This window comes from Myodes glareolus, chromosome 7 (genome assembly GCF_982192425.1).
Source record: "Myodes glareolus chromosome 7, mMyoGla1.1, whole genome shotgun sequence".
Lineage (NCBI taxonomy): Eukaryota > Metazoa > Chordata > Mammalia > Rodentia > Cricetidae > Myodes > Myodes glareolus.
This window is the reverse complement of record NC_142032.1, coordinates 87,882,116-87,897,346: the sequence shown is the minus strand read 5'-3', so window position 1 is coordinate 87,897,346 and position 15,231 is coordinate 87,882,116. Positions and strand designations below refer to the sequence as shown.

Sequence of the window (15,231 nt, the reverse complement as noted above, 5' to 3'; positions counted from 1 at the left end):
AGCCCAGCAGAGATTATGTCGGAGCTAACCTGTAGAAGGAAGAGGGAGGGGCTGGAGGGTGTATGAGCCTAGCAGAGATTATGTCAGAGCTAAACTGTAGAAGGAAGAGGGAGGGGCTGGGTGGTATATGAGCCCAGCAGATATTATGTCAGAGCTAACCTGTAGAAGGAAGAGGGAGGGGCTGGAGGGTGTATGAGCCCAACATGCAAAGGCTGTGATTCATGCCATGTATAGGAAACACTCTGGACTTAGAAATAGAGGCCATGAGTGGCCAGATAATGGTGTTGGATTCATGGGCCAAATGGCCAGGAGCAAGTGCAGTGGCTTGGATCATGTCCTGAACACAGCAGGGCGTTGTTCTAAGCTGAGGAGCAGGTCAGGGCCTGAGTCTTTTTCAGTTCCATATTAGCAGATAAGGTAATGAGCTGTATCTTATGTTACTATAGCCGGGGCAACCATTTGCCTCTTTCCTAAGATACCGTTATGTATGATGTCCTGGTCATAGTGAAAATGTACAGTTGCACAGGTTATATAGGACACTATTCTGTTATGTATAAAGGATTTATGAACCATGGATTTCAATGTGTGTGTGAGTTCTGGAAATAATCCCTTATCTAGGGGCTGAACTGAGGAAGGGCTGTTGTAGGTTTTAACTGTTCATCAGTTGGGAAGGCATTTGGGTGATTTCTGCTGATTTTGGTTAGTCTGAGTAATGCTGCTGGGAACAGTGATGCTTAAGTTTCTGTGTTAACATGTTTCAGCCTCTCAGTGAGTCCTGGGATGGAATTGTTGGGTCACATGCCCACTCTGCTTTTTGATTTTAAAAGAACTACTTAGAAGGAATAGTTTGTTTCTGTCTTTTAAGGCAGGGTTTCAGGTAATCCAGGCTGATCTCAAGCTCACTGTGTAGCTAAAGCCTTTGAACTCCTGATCCTCCTGCCCCCACGTTTCAAGTGCTGGGGTTCTAGGAAGGAGTCATCCCAGCTGAAATGAGACTTTTGAGAGGAATGCTTTTATAATGTCGAAAATATCCAAGTTAGCCAAACTACTACTAACCTAAGATTTTCGTTTTTATTTATTTATTTTTAAAAATTATCTAAAGATATTCATTTATTTATTGATTTAACCTGCATGCCTGCGCATGCACACACACCAGAAGAGGACACCAGATATCATTATAGATGATACCTATAGTATCATCTATACATACTATAATACATACCTATAATAATAACTCATTATAGATGAGTTACCATGTGGTTGCTGGGAATTGAACTCAGGACCTCTGTTAGAGCAGCCAGTGCTCCTAACCTCTGAGCCATCTCTCCAGCCCTGCTTTTGCTTTTAATGTGTGAGTGTTCTGCTTGTGTGTATCTGTGCGTCATGCTTACACAGCGTCTGCAGACATCAGATAAAGTGTTGGGTCCTCTGGATCTGGAGGTTCCGATGGTTGTGAGCTGCCATGTGGGTCTGTTGGAAGAGCTGCCTGTGCTCTTAACTGCTGAGCCGTGACTCCAGTTCCTGCAATGCTATTTTAACTCTGTTATGTCAGGTCTCAAATGGAATATACTAGATAAAACTAATTTATTTATTTTGTTGACAGAGCGGGAGGCTGAGCAAAGAGCTGGACCTAGTAAGTCACCATGTGAGGACAAAACTCGATGAACTGAAGAGGCAAGAAGTAGGAAGGCTGAGAATGCTTATCAAAGCTAAACTGGATTCCCTTCAAGGTAGGTTCTGGACAGATGGGGAGGGTGCTTCCAGTACTTGCTTGTTGAGGCTTGGTTTACATATAGTACCTATAGCATGTTCTTCTCTATCTGTGTGGTATGTATGTATTCATGTGTGTGCATGAGGAGTGTGTGCACACTCATGTGTGCTTATGCATAGAGGCCAGAGGTTAAGGTTCGATGCCCTCTGAGACTGATATTTGCTCTTTTCTCATGCTTTTGCAGACACTGGCATGAATCACCACATTCTGCTGAAGCAGTTTGAACACCTGAACCACCAGAATCCTGACACGTTTGAATCCAGAGATTTGGATATGCTAATCAAAGCGGTGAGGGTGTGCCCCCAAGTGGGATCTTGGTGTTCCCTTGAGGACCTGTCATTTGACAGGTAAACTCAGCGGGGCAGGACCACAGCTTCTGTGGGCTCTGGAGAACATGCATCTGTAAAGGACGGTGGCTTAAGCTTTCTCACTACAGATAATGTTACCATCATGGGTGTACTTCGCTCATCCATGTCCCCAAATCCAAAATGCTGCCAACTCTGAACAAGGCTTGAATTGGCCACTCACAATGGTATCTATAGTTTTTATTTGTACTTAGTAAGGAAGTCCTGCCTATGAAGGTTCTGTGGAATCAGTTTCCTTTGCCAGCTTTTTCCTGGTATTTCTTGGCATGGGGAAGTGTGACTCAAGTCTCTCCCTCCATCTCCATTTGGCCTTACTCCCTAGGTCCTAAAATTTGAAAAATCCCTTAAATAGTATATTACTAGTATATTTATTTTATATGATATATTTATATAATATTTATTATTCTTATATAATTATTGTATTACTATATATTATATTTGTGTGTGGTGCTAAGAGTGTAACTCAGGATTTCATACATGTTAGGGAATGCTGGGAATACTGGTATGGGCTGCCACATCTGTCTAGCCCTGGGGGCTTTCAATGAGAGTTTGGGGACCTATTGTATTAGTTATGAGAGGAACTAACAAACTTGACATTTAGTTGGTGGTTATGAAATTTAGTGAAATCGCTGTCAACCACTTGTCATTTCATGTCACGTCCATGTTTGGCCTACTTCTTTCTTTCTGAAGTCAGTTTATATTTTGCTTGTTTTGGATAGTTCAATACTTGTTTGCTCTGCTCTCCTATCCGACATCTGTTAGAGAGCACAATGTCTTAGAGCTGTCTCATTGTTCTAGAGAGGCAGCTCTGGGCTCAGCTGTGAGACCCTGCCTCACTGAACGAGGTGGACAACAGTGAAGGAAGCCTCCAGCATGCACCTCCACACACTCCTGCACACAAATGCCCCCCCCCCACGTGGGTGCACACACACACACACACACACACACACACACACACTCGCAGGCACCCTACACACGTGCCTGTGAGAGGAAGAGACAGGAACGACCATTTGCACTCCCCCAGCATGCTGATTTGAATGTGTTGTGACCTAGGCCACCGCAGACCTGGAGCAGTATGACCGCACGCGGCACGAGGAGTTTAAGAAGTATGAGATGATGAAGGAACATGAGCGCAGAGAGTACCTAAAAACTCTGGATGAGGAAAGGAGGAAAGAGGAGGAATCCAAGTTTGAGGAAATGAAGAGGAAGCATGAAGACCACCCCAAAGTCAATCATCCTGTAAGGACCGTGATTTGTGGAACTCGTATCTAGATGAAGTGAATGCTTTGTAGCCGAATTTTATCCTAAGTTTAGCACATAATTCTCGAGTCTTAATTCTGAAAAGTTCCTCAGACATATTTTTTTTGAATCTCTATACGTAGATTATAATTTGTTTTGAGCAATTTCTTAAAATTGGTTCACAGGGAAGCAAAGATCAACTAAAAGAGGTTTGGGAAGAGGCTGATGGATTGGACCCTAATGACTTTGACCCCAAGACATTTTTCAAATTACATGGTAACAGATTTGATACAAATATTGATATTTATATCTGCTGTTTGAAAAGTCTGTATTTGATTTCCTCGTTATTGATCGCTGTGATGGTTTGCTGTCAAGTTCTACCAATAGTCATGTTTGGACATTTTCCTTCAGATGAAATTGTTAATAGTCTTTTAGCTGATCTCAATAGACGATATTTTAGATCTTAGCCGTATCTTTTTGCTTGCCTTTGCTATTGAATTGTCGTGTGACTCACTCCAGAGCTCTCTGTAAGCTGGAGCTGCTTCTGTGGCCGGTTAGGTTTTCTCTAACAAGCTTTACATGGCAGAATTAAAACTTTGCTAACGTTATTTGGTAGTGACACCTGTAATCTCAGCATTTGGGAGGCTGAGGCAGGAGGATCGCTGCATATGTTAGGCTATCCTGGACTATATAGTAAATACCAGGCCAGTCAGGGCTACATAGCAAGACTATGCTATTTTGTTTTTTAAAAAACTACTCTTAGTCTTATAGAAACTGCTTTGTCTCTCTGGAAAGAAATAGATATGTACTTTTCTAAATATGATTATGAATTGTAAACGTAGAATTGTCCCTTGGTCTGATCGGAGGCCTAGTGGAAAAGGCGAAGCCCTGCCTGAAGCTGATGGTGGCTTCACATCAGCACTACTCTTGCAGACCGTTGTAGTTGTGGTTTAAGTGTCTATTTCTAAAGGATTCAAATCTGCTCTTGCATTTGTAACTATTGAACCTTAGATGTCAACAACGATGGATTCCTGGATGAACAAGAGTTAGAAGCGCTGTTCACCAGAGAGGTAATGGCGGTTACGCCCTCAGTCCCACCTGCCTCGTTCCCCTCCCTCATCTCCTCTTCCTTCATGCTGGTTTTCACATTTTCTGTTCTCAGCTGGAGAAAGTGTATGACCCCCGAAATGCAGAGGACGATATGATAGAAATGGAGGAGGAAAGGCTTAGGATGAGAGAACATGTCATGAATGAGGTATGCTTTAAGGCTAGGGTGTGTGTTGCTTCTGTCATTCACCAAGTTCTTGCATTAATTCCTATCATAAGATGGAAGAATCAATACCCAGTTGGTATTTTTTTATATTTACTTATCTTTATGTGCGAGTGCTTGTCTATATGTATATGTGTACATGCCTGGTGCCTGAGAAGGCCTGAAGAAGATGCCTAATCTGGAACTGGAGTTACAGACAATTATGAGAGACAATGTGGGTGCTGGGTATTGAACCTGGGTCCCCTGTAACAGCAGCAAATGCTTTTAACTGTTGAACCGTCTCTCCCACCCCCATCATAGGTGTTTAATTGGGTTTTGTATTTGTGACTAGAATACTAGACTGGATTTCTTTAACAAAATAACTAGTAACCACTTTAAAATATTTTCCAGGATTATGATACTACTGTATATCAGCAATAAACATTTTGGGGCAGGAAAAGCAAAGATGTTTTATAGTAACATTTTTAAAACCTACATAAACTTTTATGGGTTGAAAAGCCCTAGTCAGCAATCTAAAATGCTCCAAAATTTCACACTTTCTGATCACCGACAAAGATACAAGATGTAGGAAGGCCTGTACTATGAATTTTTATGTTTCATGCATCAAATTACTTATAAAATTGTATAAAGTTGCCTTTAGGCTGTATGTGTAAGTTGTATATATGAACCATAAATCAATTTTGTTTGGGGGTCCCAACCCCAAGAAATGTCATTATGTATGTGCAAATATCACTTTAGCACAAATCCAGAGACAGATATTTGGGTTCAACCTGAAGGTCAGAAAAGCAAAACAGCCAGCCACTGGTTCTTATCTCTACCTCAGTCCAAAATGGCGATCCTGCCTCCCGGAATCTCAGAATGAGACTGTGTCTGGGAACTGTCTCTTCTCATTTTCTATTCCTCTCTAGGGCTGGGATTAAGGGTGTGCACCACTACCACCTGGTTTCTATGGCAAACTAGTGCGGTTACTGGGATTAAAGGTGTGTGTCATTGCTGCCTGGTCTGTAAGGCTGGCCAGTGTGACTGTTTTACTTTTCTGATCCTCAGGCAAGCTTTATTTATTAAAATGCAAATGAAATGCCACAACATATCTCAAAATTTCCTTTTAGATATCCAAACTCTAAAACCACTTCTGGTCCCACACATTTTGGATAAGGGGTACTCAGCCCACACTAAGAAGATTCCCAAGTTCTGTTACCTCAATAATTAGCACAACAAATATTAACATCTTGTTTACCTTCCATAAATTTCAAGGTTAGGGGAAGGAAGTGCTAACTCAGCCAAGCTTGTGGCTAGCATGGCCTGACTTTTTGGTGTAGCCATTACCAGGCTGCGGGAACATTCTCTCACTGGATAAAATAAGGGACATAACCAACTCGAGACCCTTTCATGGAACGTGTAAGACTCATGCCCAGCCATCCCAAGCCTCATGTCTGCTCACACCCCACTGGCTGAAGCTGGTCAGTGAGGAGACGGTGGGTGCCTCTCACAGGCTGTTTCAGGAACACATGCTGAGCTGGAGGCAGAGATGTAGAACACGTAGGACAGAGCAGAAATGGCAAGCACAAGCCATCACAGAGACTGAAATTTCAATTTCTGTCTTTTAGAACAGCTGATTCTTTATCACCTTTGCTGGTCCAGTGAGTTGTCCTTTCTCCCTTGACGTGGGTCTCCAGGAACAGAGTGACCCATGCCGCTAAGTAACTGACAGATGTGAGTGGAAGGACAATGGCCTCAGCACAGTGTTTGATCTAGTGTGTGACCTGCTGCATTTCCCCCACCCCCCCAGCCCTGCAGCAGAGACACGTGCTGTGGCTGGAGACTCACTGGCTGGAGACTCGATCCCCGCTCTGAACCCAGGTCACTAGCGGGCTCTCTGCCTGGCAATTCTAATCCCTGGTCCACTAGTGTCTCCGTTCCAGCATCCAGCTCTCACATAGCCTGGGCTCTCCTTAAAGCCTCAAGATGCTCCTCTTCCTCTGCCCTTTCTTTCAGTATCCTACAAAGATAGGGGCAACCAAGAGAAATTTGATCTTTCGCTACCAAAACTTTTAGTCACTCTGACTGTACATTTTGCATTTGATCCGTGGGCAATCATGGCTACTGCGCCTGTTGAAGGCCCTCTCCTTCATGTGCTCGGAGTCCTGGTCTCTCTTTAAGGACATTCTTCATGCTGCTGACTCCCTTTGTTTCCCTGGGCCAGGTTTCATCTCTCTGCTGGATCACTCCCTCTAGAGGGCAGACGTGATCTCCTTTTTTCCACCCTGGGAACCAACCCAGCCCTTAGCCTCGCTGCCTTTCTCTTCTTCCACAGCCAGCCTGTTCCCAGAGTCTTGTCCTCCCTCCTCCCCCTTTTGTCTCCTTTCATTTTCTCCACAGCCTGTGCTAATTTTGCTGTGACCTCCTCCATCCCCATTAGTCCATCTTGTCAGGGCGCTGCTGTCCTAGTCCGTGCCGCATAGTTTTGACACTCTGATACAGTTCAGACTCTTCAAGTCTTTGGAATCCTCTACCCATCCCTCCTCCAGTCTGAATGTGACAGTGCCCGGGCCTGAACCGCTAAGTGGGTTCTGGGAATTGAACTCCGATCTTCTTCGGGAACAGCGAGTGCTCTTATTTTCTGAGCCATCCTTCTAGCCCTTGACTTCAGTGGTTCCGGCGGGAATGTCTGCTCTTTCCGTGCTGAACTGGGGCCCCTGTAGAGTGGAGGTTAGTATGGACTGCCAACGGAGGCCCGGTCTATAGACTCAGTGTCAAACAAATTTCATTGTCATTAAAGTTCACCCTTGTAACTGAGTTTACCAAGAACTGTACACTGAAGAAGAGGCCTTGGAGAGGCCGTTGACTTCGGCTTTGGTTTACCAGGTGTGGCGGCATGTGCCGTCTTAGTCATCATTCTGTTACTGAGACGAGACACCACAGCAAGAACAGTTCTTATAAAAGAAAGCGTTTAGCTGGGGGCTTACTTACTGTTTCAGAGGCTTAATCCAGTACCATCCTGGCAGGGAGCATGGTGACCCTTATGGCAGGCAGGGTGCAGGAGGAGGAGCTGAGAACTATAATCTGCAGGTAGAGACAGTGAGACACTGGGCCTGGCTTGGACTTTTGAAACCTCAAAGCCTCACAGCCCCTACCCATCCCCTCATACTTCCTCCAACAAGGCCACACCTCCTAATCTTCAAATAGCGCTATGACTGTGTAAGCCTGTGGGAGGCGTTTGTATTCAAACCACCACACATGCCTCTATTCTCAGCACTTGATAGGCCGAGACAGAAGAACCACTTCAGGCCAAATTGATCTTTATAGCTAGGTGTATATTCGCCGAGACCCCATTTTGGAAAGTGTACCCTTTCAGAAAGCGGTAAGTTGAGCCTCTTAGCCTTGCCTGCTTTATTCTTGGCCATAGGAACTCTGGAGTGGCGATTTTTCTTGTCTAAGCACTTGGGTCTAGCTGGATTTGTGTTTACTGTGGTGAAGGCTTTGGTCCTAACAGCATAACCAGCCAGATCGCTGACTTGCTGTGTTGGTCTTGAGCATATCAGGTGACTGATAGCTTGTATTTCCAAGTTTTAAGTATAAAGAAGAGGAAGATGTGTGTTTCTTGATTCCATAAAATGGAGTGCATTTCTTCATTGTCCCCTCTCATCTTTGTGTATGTTCACCTAGTCCTAACTGGTGAATATCTCCAAGGTGGCATCTTTTGGGATATTTGTACCTAAACAAAGATTTGCTTATATTGCTTTTGTATTTTCCTTTAATCAGATTGATAGCAACAAAGACCGATTGGTGACTCTAGAAGAATTCTTGAGAGCTACAGAGAAGAAAGAGTTCTTGGAGCCAGACAACTGGGAGGTAACAGGACCAGCTTTAGAGGGGCAGGTGGTTCTGGAGGCACTGCACCACTGTGTCCTGCCTTTAGCTGCCATTCCTCATGATTCGTATGTGTAACCTTACAGGGTTAATGTTCTACATAATGTCACTATAAAGTAATGGTTCCTTGTCTCATTGGAAAACTTTCTAGCAATTTATCTTTATGATCACAGTGCATAAAATTAGAAATATTTTTTTAAAGGTAGTTTATTTATTTCTGTTTTATGTGTATGTCTAAGTTCCTGCATGTATATATGTACACTGTGTGCACGCCTATGCTTGAAGAAGGGAAAGGGGGTGTCCAGTCACCAGGAACTGAAGTGATAGGCCATTGTGAGCTACCATGCGGGGTGCTAGAACCAAACCTGGGTCCTTTCTAAGAACAGCCAGTGCTCCTAACTGCTGAGTCAACTCTCCAGTCCTCAGATTAGAAATCGTTTTAAAAGTGTACATTTGCTACATATAAACTAACATCACTGAAAGTTTAAAACAGAGATATTTTAAAAATAAATTAAAGGACCCACTGAGCTGTGTCTGCAGATCCATTTTGGTTATTCTTGTTGGAGGCAATGTGTTGTGTAGCCAAGGACAGCCTTCAGCTGATCCTCCTGCCTCACCTCCCGTGTGTTGTCGGGAGGTGTTACAGGCAGGCACCGCTGGGTTTTTATCTTCTAACACTGTGCCTCAACCTTACATTTGAAGTAACCTTCCTGCCTCAGTCTCCTGAGTGCTGTGATGGCAGGTATCAGCCCCTAGACCTGTCTTCCAATATTTTATTTTTATTATGAAAGAAACTGGGGCCTGGGGAGATGGCTCAGAGGATAAGAATGCTTCCTATGCAAGTGTGAGAACTGTAGTTTAAGTCGCCATTATCTGTGTACAAAGTCAGGCATGATCACACCTGTAACTGCTGCTGCGGTGGGATGGGGGCAGAGCTAGGAGAATTGCTAGGACTTTCTGTCTGCTGGACTGTAGTCGGAGACTGCTCATCCGTTCCTGGCTTCCCAGACCCGAAATAATCACACAGAAGCTGTATTAATTAAATCACTGCTTGGCCAATCACTTAAGCATATTGCTAGCTAACTCTTACATCTTAAATTAACCCATTCCTATTATTTTATATTTTATTACAAGGCTCTTGGACCTATCGTCAAGGGTCTCACTGGCAGCTTGCATCTTTCTCCTCTGGCTGCTACATGGCTTCTCACTGACTCCAACTTCTTTTCCCCAGCATTCAATTTAGGTTTCCAGCCTGCCTGGCTTTACTCTATTAAGCCATTAGCCAAAGCAGCTTTATTCATTAACCAATAAAAGCAACACATATCTAGAAGGACTTCCCGTACCACCAGACTGACTTCAAGTTCAGTGAAAGGCTCTGTCTTCGAGGAATAAAAGTGGAAGAGATGGAACAGGACACCCATGACTTCTCTGGCCTATGCATTGCCTCCTCCCCACACTATGCATGCTGTCTCTCTACCTATCTATAGAAGCTCAACCAGTAATGCAAATCTGTTAGCCCAGGTACTCTCCAGAGACTGAGGCAGGAACATGGCTCTAAGTTCAAGACCAGTCTGAGCTACAGAGTGAGTTCAGGGCCAGCCCGGGCAAGTTAGTAAAACCTTGTCAAAATAGAAAGTGAAAAAAAGGGTAGTGGTGGTAAAAAAAAAAAAAAGGAAGCTGGGAGTATAACTCAGTGGTAGAACACCCCATGGTCATGTACAGGGTCCTGCCTCTGTTCAGTCCCCAGTAACACAAAAAATGTAATGAAGCACATAGCCCAGGTATGGTCGTCTATGCCTATCCTCTCAGCATGTACAAGGTGGAGGCAGGAGAATCAGTGTTCAAGGTGTCATCTTCAGACACATAGCAAGTTTGAAGCCTTTCTGGACTGTGTGAGTCTGTCTCCAGAAAACCAGAGAAGAAACAATTTTAAAAAGTATAAACAGGAGCTGGAGAGATGGCTCAGGGGTTAAGAACATTGGCTGCTCTTGCAGAGGACCTTGCCTGGGTTTCCAGCATGCACAAGGTGACTTCCAACTTCAGTTCCAGAGCATCCAACACCCTCTTCTGGCCTCTGTTGGTACCAGACATACACATGGTACACATGATTATACTCAGTCACACAGGCACATACATATAAAATAAATATTTAAAATGTAATGAAAAATTAGTTAAAAGGAAATCACTAGTATAACTAATATAACATTTCTTCTTCCCCCTCTCTTCTGTCATTCCTTTCTGCCTCACTCACCCACTCACTCACCCACTCACCCACCCACTCACTCACCCACTCACCTACCCACTTACTCACCCACCCACCCACCCACTTACTCACCCACCCACTCACCCACCCACCCACCCACTTACTCACTCACCCACCCACCCACTCACTCACCCACCCACCCACCTACCCACTCACCCACCCACCCACTCACTCAGTCACTCACCCACCCACTCACTTACCCACTCACCCATCCACTCATTAACTCACTCACTCACTCACCCATTCATCCACTCACTCATCCACCCAGTCACTTACCCACTCACCCACTCACCCACTCACTCACCCATCCACTCATTCACTCACCCACTCACTCACCCACTCACTAACCTACCCACTCACTCACCCACCCACTCACTCACCCATCCACTCACTCACCCACTCACCCATCCACTCACTCACTCACTTACTCACTCACCCACCCACCCACTCACTCACCTACCCACTCACTCACCCACCCACTCACTCACCTACCCACCCACTCACCCACCCACTCACTCATCCACTCATTCACTCACCCACCCTCTCACCCACCCATCTACTTACCCACCCACTCACTCACCCACCCACTCACCCATCTACTCACCCACCCACTCGCTCACCCACTCACCCATCCTCTCACTCACCCACCCACCCACCCACTCACCCATCCACTCACCCACCCACTCACTCACCCACCCACCCACTCATCCACCCACTCACTCATCCACTCACTCACTCACCCACCCTCTCACCCACCCACCCACCCACTCACTCACCCACCCACTCACTCACCCACCCACTCACCCATCTACTCACCCACCCACTCGCTCACCCACTCACCCATCCTCTCACTCACCCACCCACCCACCCACTCACTCATCCACTCACCCACCCATTCACTCACCCACTCACTCACTCACTCACCCACCCACTCACTCACTCACTCACTCACCCACTCACCCACCCACTCACCCACTCACCCATCCACTCACTCACTCACTCACCCACCCACACACTCACTCACTCACTCACCCACCCACACACTCACTCACTCACTCACTCACCCACTCACCCATCCACTCACTCACCCACCCACTCACTATATTAGTCCAGGAAGTTTTGGAAGTCTCATCACTAATCTGGGCAGGAATCCTTTTCATTTGTTTGTTTTTTATTTTGAGAGGATCTCATTTTGTGGACCAGGCTGAACTAGAATTCACTATTTAGTTTGAGCTGACTTTGAGCTGGAGCCCATTACAGGGATGAACCACCTTGCCTTGTTAATATATTTTTTTCTTATTTTGCCAAAAGTATATTATATATACTATTTTGTAAGATGATGGTTCTAGTATTTAAAATTTTTATGATTTATTTATTTTTATTTTTATGCACACTGGTGTCATTGTGTGAGGGTGTTGAATCCCTTGGGGCTGGAGTTACAGACAGTTGTGAACTACCGTGTGGGTGCTGGGAATTGAACCTGGGTCCTCTGGAAGAGCAGACCAGGCTTCCTAACTGCTGAACCATCTCTCCAACAATTCTAGAATTTTAAAGCTGAGCTGTGACGTTCCTTTGTTTCTGGCACTATTATTTACTTCCCTTTCTTTTAGACACTGGGTCAGCAACAGTTATTCACTGAGGAAGAGCTAAAAGAATATGAGAACATTATTGCTATGCAAGAAAACGAGCTAAAGAAGAAGGCGGATGAGCTGCAGAAGCAGAAGGAGGAGCTGCAACGCCAGCATGACCACCTTGAGGCTCAGAAGCAGGAGTACCATCAGGTAGACACGGAGGGGTGCGGTTTGCAGAGACGCTCATGGGCTGCATGAGGCTCAGAAACTTGAGTGTTAGCAGATGAGATGTGGCTTTCAGGGGATGTCAGGGACCCTTAGATGTGATGTACGTGGTCCAAGCTACTCAGACAGGAGGATTGCTTGAGTCCAACCACCAAGTTGTATCACAGAGTGAAACCTATTTCAAATAAAAACAAACAAGCTCAAGTTAGGGGCTGGAGGTATAGCCCGGAGGTGGAGAATGTTCTTAGCCTGTGTGTGACCCTGGGCTTGGTCCCCAGTGTGACAATAATAACAAGAACTAAAAACCAAATGTTAGATGCTTGGCTGAAAGTCTGTGGATTTTTTTGTTTGATTGATTGTTCATTTCATTTTTTGAGACAAAGTCTCTTGTAGCCAGGGCTGGCCTGGAACTCCTAATCCTCCTGCCTCAGCCTCCGTAGTACCGAAATTATAGGCGTACTACAGAACACCAAGCTAAGCTTGTGCTTTGGTAATATGTCATTAAGCTGTCATATTTTAAATTTTACCATGTTTTAAAACTGGCTTTGTTACAATTTCTGTTTTGGAGTTGTGGAATCCATGAGAAAATGTCACACCAACTGAGCAGTGAAGGTGACTTATCTTTGCCAAGAGCAGGAAAAACAAAACGAGGCAGACTCATAAACCAGCCTCCTCATCCTTGGCTGTTGGAAGAGTAGAGATAAGAGTGAAAGAGATGAGGAGGGTGTGGGCTAACAAAAGGATGTCTGTGTCCTTTCTGGGTATAGGTATTGATTTCCCAGAAATCCAGGCACTGCCTTCTTTTGTTCTGTTACCATTCCTTCCATGACTCTTGCCAACTGTCCTGGCACTGGGAGGTGTGTCCTTTAGCCTACATATTGCCCGGTAATGAAGTTAGAGACTGGCATAGTCCAGCAGCCACCTTGGATGGAACCAGTTTTGCCAGCCCACCTGAGGGAAACTTCTGATCTACCATGCCTTGTCTTCAGGATAAATAAGATTGTGGCAGGATAAAAATTCATCTGGGCCCCCTAAGCATCACTCAGGGGATAAACATTCTGTTTATTAGTTACTTCCTCTGTCTCAGTGATAAATTCCAGGCAGAACTGATGTACAGGAAGGGTTTGTTTTGGCTCACGGTTTGAGGTTGCAGTCTGTCATGGCTGGAAGGAATGGCGGGCAGCGATATGAGGCTGCCGGCGACATTGTATTCAAAGTCAGGAAGCAAAGACAAATGGATGTGGGGGACTTCTCTTGCTTTCTCCTTTTTATACAGTCCAAGACCCCAGTCCATAGAACGGTAATGCTCACACTGAGAGTGTTGTTTTCTCACATCACTTACCTCAATCCCGAAACTTCCTCAAAACACATGCCCAGAATTTTATCTTCTAGATAATTGTAAATCTTGTCAAGGTTTCAGTCAGTATTTCCCTCTCACCAGGCTGTACAGCAGTTGGAACAGAAGAAATTTCAACAAGGGATCGCTCCGTCAGGACCAGCAGGAGAACTGGAGTTTAGGCCACGTATGTAATTTTCCATTATTTGTTTAGGGAAATAAACCATTATAAATTGATAACCATTTCCATTTTAAATACAGTCTATCTTCAGATGATTAAAATTCATGTTGTATTCTATATATTTAAAGAAATAGAGAAATCTACATTAAAGAAAATATGAAAAGTTTTCCAAACTTTTCATGAGTGAATATTTTTCAAATGCCACATAATTAGATGTCCATAGTTATGGTGCAGTGATTTATTAAAAATTATTTGTAATTCTTTATGATTATTTATATTGATCTTACTAGAGAACATGTTTATAATTTGTAATCTGTGATGAGTTAACCATACTTTTAAAAAGTTAAATTATGTATCTTTGAGTAAAAGAACATTGGGAATAAAGGAAGACATGTTTAAAATGTAAGCATACTTCTTTTGAACAGACACATAAAGTCCTGCCGTCTGCCAGAACTTGGAAGAGAACTGTCCACTTCTGTTTCATCTTTCAACATCCTGTCTTTAATCTCCACTCAATAAATACTTTAAAGCACATTTGGAATAAAGAAAGAGACCTTGAAAGTGAGAACACAATTTTTTATTTTTTCACGCGGATATTTAAGGATCGAAATCTACCAGAACCAGGACAAAACCACTCAGCCACTCCTCCCATTGTTTTCCCATTTGTTAGTGGGTCAAGGGCCACATCCCATAGTTTGATGACCCTGTCCTTAGGTAGGTGAGAGAGCTCTGCTGTGGCTGGAGGACAGCCTGCTGTCACTCTGAGGGTGGTCTGCTTTCAGGGGTGCTTTTCCTCCTCCTCAGCAAACCCTTCTTTGATATTCATGGGTATTCCCAAAGCCGTCTTCCCCAGTGTTTCTGGTGACTTCAACCTATTTTTAGCACCCCACCCTCTAGAAGGCTACTGTTGAGTAGCGTCTGCCCCCACATCAGAGCTTCTTTATTCATGTGCTTGCCTTCTGACCTTCCGTGTAACAGAAAGCCAACAATGGTTTAGAGTAGACAGGAAGTCTGGCTCTTTCTCTAAGGAAATCTCGCAGTAGTGTGGAAGCCTCCACTTTCCTACTCTGCAGCCCTCAGTGATGATTTTATCCTCAAACCACTTCACTCTCTGTCTGTCGTGGCAGTGGGGAAGGGCAG

General features: G+C 44.5%; 1 protein-coding gene across 2 annotated transcripts in view; it reads left to right on the top strand.

The window, feature by feature from the left end:
- Positions 1–14,652, top strand: part of Nucb2 (nucleobindin 2) — a 35,439-nt gene extending 20,787 nt beyond the window's left edge. The window contains exons 5-14 of one of the 2 annotated variants that reach the window (XM_087908538.1): positions 1,604–1,730; positions 1,956–2,059; positions 3,190–3,375; positions 3,561–3,651; positions 4,387–4,445; positions 4,538–4,630; positions 8,408–8,497; positions 12,389–12,559; positions 14,016–14,097; positions 14,517–14,652. In XM_087908538.1, coding sequence (XP_087764664.1) covers positions 1,604–1,730; positions 1,956–2,059; positions 3,190–3,375; positions 3,561–3,651; positions 4,387–4,445; positions 4,538–4,630; positions 8,408–8,497; positions 12,389–12,559; positions 14,016–14,097; positions 14,517–14,524 — 1,011 coding nt within the window. In that variant the 3' untranslated portion in view covers positions 14,525–14,652. Of the gene's footprint in view, positions 1–1,603; positions 1,731–1,955; positions 2,060–3,189; positions 3,376–3,560; positions 3,652–4,386; positions 4,446–4,537; positions 4,631–8,407; positions 8,498–12,388; positions 12,560–14,015; positions 14,106–14,516 lie in introns of those variants that run through there. The other variant, XM_087908539.1, reaches the window with a different exon arrangement.
- The last annotated feature ends 579 nt before the right edge of the window (positions 14,653–15,231 follow it).